Source organism: Engraulis encrasicolus, chromosome 3, assembly GCF_034702125.1.
Source record: "Engraulis encrasicolus isolate BLACKSEA-1 chromosome 3, IST_EnEncr_1.0, whole genome shotgun sequence".
Lineage (NCBI taxonomy): Eukaryota > Metazoa > Chordata > Actinopteri > Clupeiformes > Engraulidae > Engraulis > Engraulis encrasicolus.
Window position 1 is genome coordinate 17,509,047 of NC_085859.1, and position 2,500 is coordinate 17,511,546.

Consider the following 2,500-nt stretch of genomic DNA (forward strand, 5'->3'; position numbering starts at 1 on the left):
TGAAAGAGAGATGTACAGCAAAATAAAGATACAGGCGTCGGTCTTGTTGTAGGTTCTGAAGTACTGAAATATAGGGAGATGTGTAAATGTACAGAGAGAGAGAGAGAGAGAGAGAGAGAGAGAGAGAGAGAGAGAGAGAGAGAGAGAGAGAGAGAGAGAGAGAGAGAGAGAAAGAGAGTGAAAGAGAGATGTACTGTACAGCAACGTAAACATACAGGCGTCGGTCTTACAGGTGTCTTGTCTGAAATACTGGGGGTTCTCGATGAAAGGGGGGTGGTTCTTGATCTGGGGGAGGTCGAAGGTGATGGAGGGGGGCGTGGAGCCCATATCGGAGGAGGAGTGGGGGCTTCTCCGCAGGGGGCTGGCGCACTCGTCATCCGTGCTGATCACCGACGACGGGCCTGCGGGAGGGAGCAGGACACACACGCACACACACACACACGCACACACATGCGCACACGCACACACGCACGCACGCACACACACACACACACACGGACACACACACACGCACACACACACACACGGACACACAAACACACGCACGCACACACACACACACACACACACACACACACACACACACACACACACACACACACACACACACACAGATTAAGTCATACCGTTACACCAGCCTCACACAGACATACTATACCCCCTTTGCAGGGGACTGGCACATTCGTCATCCGTGCTGATCAAAGACGACGGGCCTACGGAAGAGAGCAGGAGGAGGAAGAGGAGAGGAGAGGAAAGGAGGATGAGGAGGAAGAGGAGGATGAGGAAGAGGAGAGGATGATGAGGAGCCTGGAGGAGGCAGAAGAGGAGAGGATGAGGAGGAGAGGATGAGGAGGACGAGGAGAGAGAGGGGAGGAAGAAGAGAGAGAGGATGAGGAGGAAGAGGAGGATGAGGAAGAGGAGAGGATGATGAGGAGCCTGGAGGAGGCAGAAGAGGAGAGGATGAGGAGGAGAGGAGGGGAAAGTAGCATAATGGAACAGGAGGAGGAAGTGGAGTGAGAGGAGGAGGAGCATAAAAGATACAGGAGGAGGAAGAGGAGGATGAGGTTGAGGAGCATAAGAAATACAGGAGGGAGCAGGAGGAGGAAGAGGAGAGGATGAGGAGCATAAAAGATACAGGAGGAGGAAGAGGAGGAAGTGGAGTGAGAGGAGGAGGAGCATAAAAGATACAGGAGGAGGAAGAGGAGGATGAGGTTGAGGAGCATAAGAAATACAGGAGGGAGTAGGAGGAGGAAGAGGAGAGGATGAGGAGCATAAGAGGTGGACGGACAGACAGAGAGACAGACAGACAGACAGACAGACAGACAGACAGGGAGAAGCAAACAGACTGACTGAAAGTCAGCCAAATGACAGAAAGAGAGACAGAGAGATATCTTGGTAGAAAGACAGACAGACAGACAGGCAGACAGACAGACACATAAACACTGACTGAATAACTGACTGGGCAACTGACAGAAAGACGGAAAGACAGATAGATTGGTAAGCAGACATACAGATAAAGCAGACCGGTAACCAGATCCTGTAAATACAGTATATATGATAACTAGATAGCTAGATAGAGTGAGAGAGAGAACAAATACAGATATGGACTTTGACAAACAGATGAAGAGACAGACAGACAGACAGACAGACAGACAGACAGACAGACAGACAGACAGACAGACAGACAGACAGACAGACAGACAGACAGACAGACAGACAGACAGACAGACAGACAGACAATAAAGCAGCCAGACGGGCCGAGGAACATGCATGACTACAACATAGGCTAAGGGAATGCTGATGCAGTTGACTTTTTTGGGCGTGGGCAAAATTAGTGATGACTGCAGCGAAGCAGTCTTTTAATTATGGTTAAGAATAATAATTAAAGTTGATTGTGACTTGGTATTACAGTAATTAGGCTGCAATGTGATCATCTGAATACCCCCTGACTTTAATTGGAGTCATGCTCTTAATTACGCCTGACTTGGCGCTCTGATCTCGTGTACTGTAGTGTAGTGAATCGCATCAGATGTGCAACGCTACGGGGATACCGTGGCGCAGTGCGCGAAGCCCCCCACATTTGGGCTTGCATGCCCATGGGGACCCCTGTTCGAGTCCTATCGGGGTCATTTCCCGGCCCTCCCGCATCTCTCTCTCCCGATCATTTCCTGTCTGTTCTCTACTGTCCTGTAATAACAAAGGCCGGAAGCCCCCAAAAAATACTTTGAAAAAAAACAAAGATGTGCAATGCTATGCATGTTACAGAATGATAGGGGGGGGGGGGGGGGGGGGGTCCGGGGGGTGGGGGGAGGGGGGGAGGGGGGGGGGGGGGGGGGGGGGGGGGGACAAAGGGGTCACTTGTCCCGGGAGAGAGAGGGGGCCCAGAATTGGGTCCTCATTACATTGTAGGCTATTGATTGGGTTTGGGACACTTTCAGGTGTCTTTGTCCTGGGCCCAGCCAAAGCTGTCAGCGGTACAGTTGAATATGCTGTGTTTTCT

At 51.2% G+C, this 2,500-nt stretch overlaps 1 protein-coding gene across 1 annotated transcript in view; it reads right to left on the reverse strand.

Annotated features, from left to right (window-relative positions):
* The window catches only part of ntrk2a (neurotrophic tyrosine kinase, receptor, type 2a), a 102,527-nt gene that overhangs the window by 15,814 nt on the left and 84,213 nt on the right, over positions 1–2,500 (reverse strand). Inside the window, exon 22 of the mRNA XM_063193467.1 lies at positions 216–401. Coding sequence (XP_063049537.1) covers positions 216–401 — 186 coding nt within the window. The remainder of the gene's footprint in view (positions 1–215; positions 402–2,500) is intronic.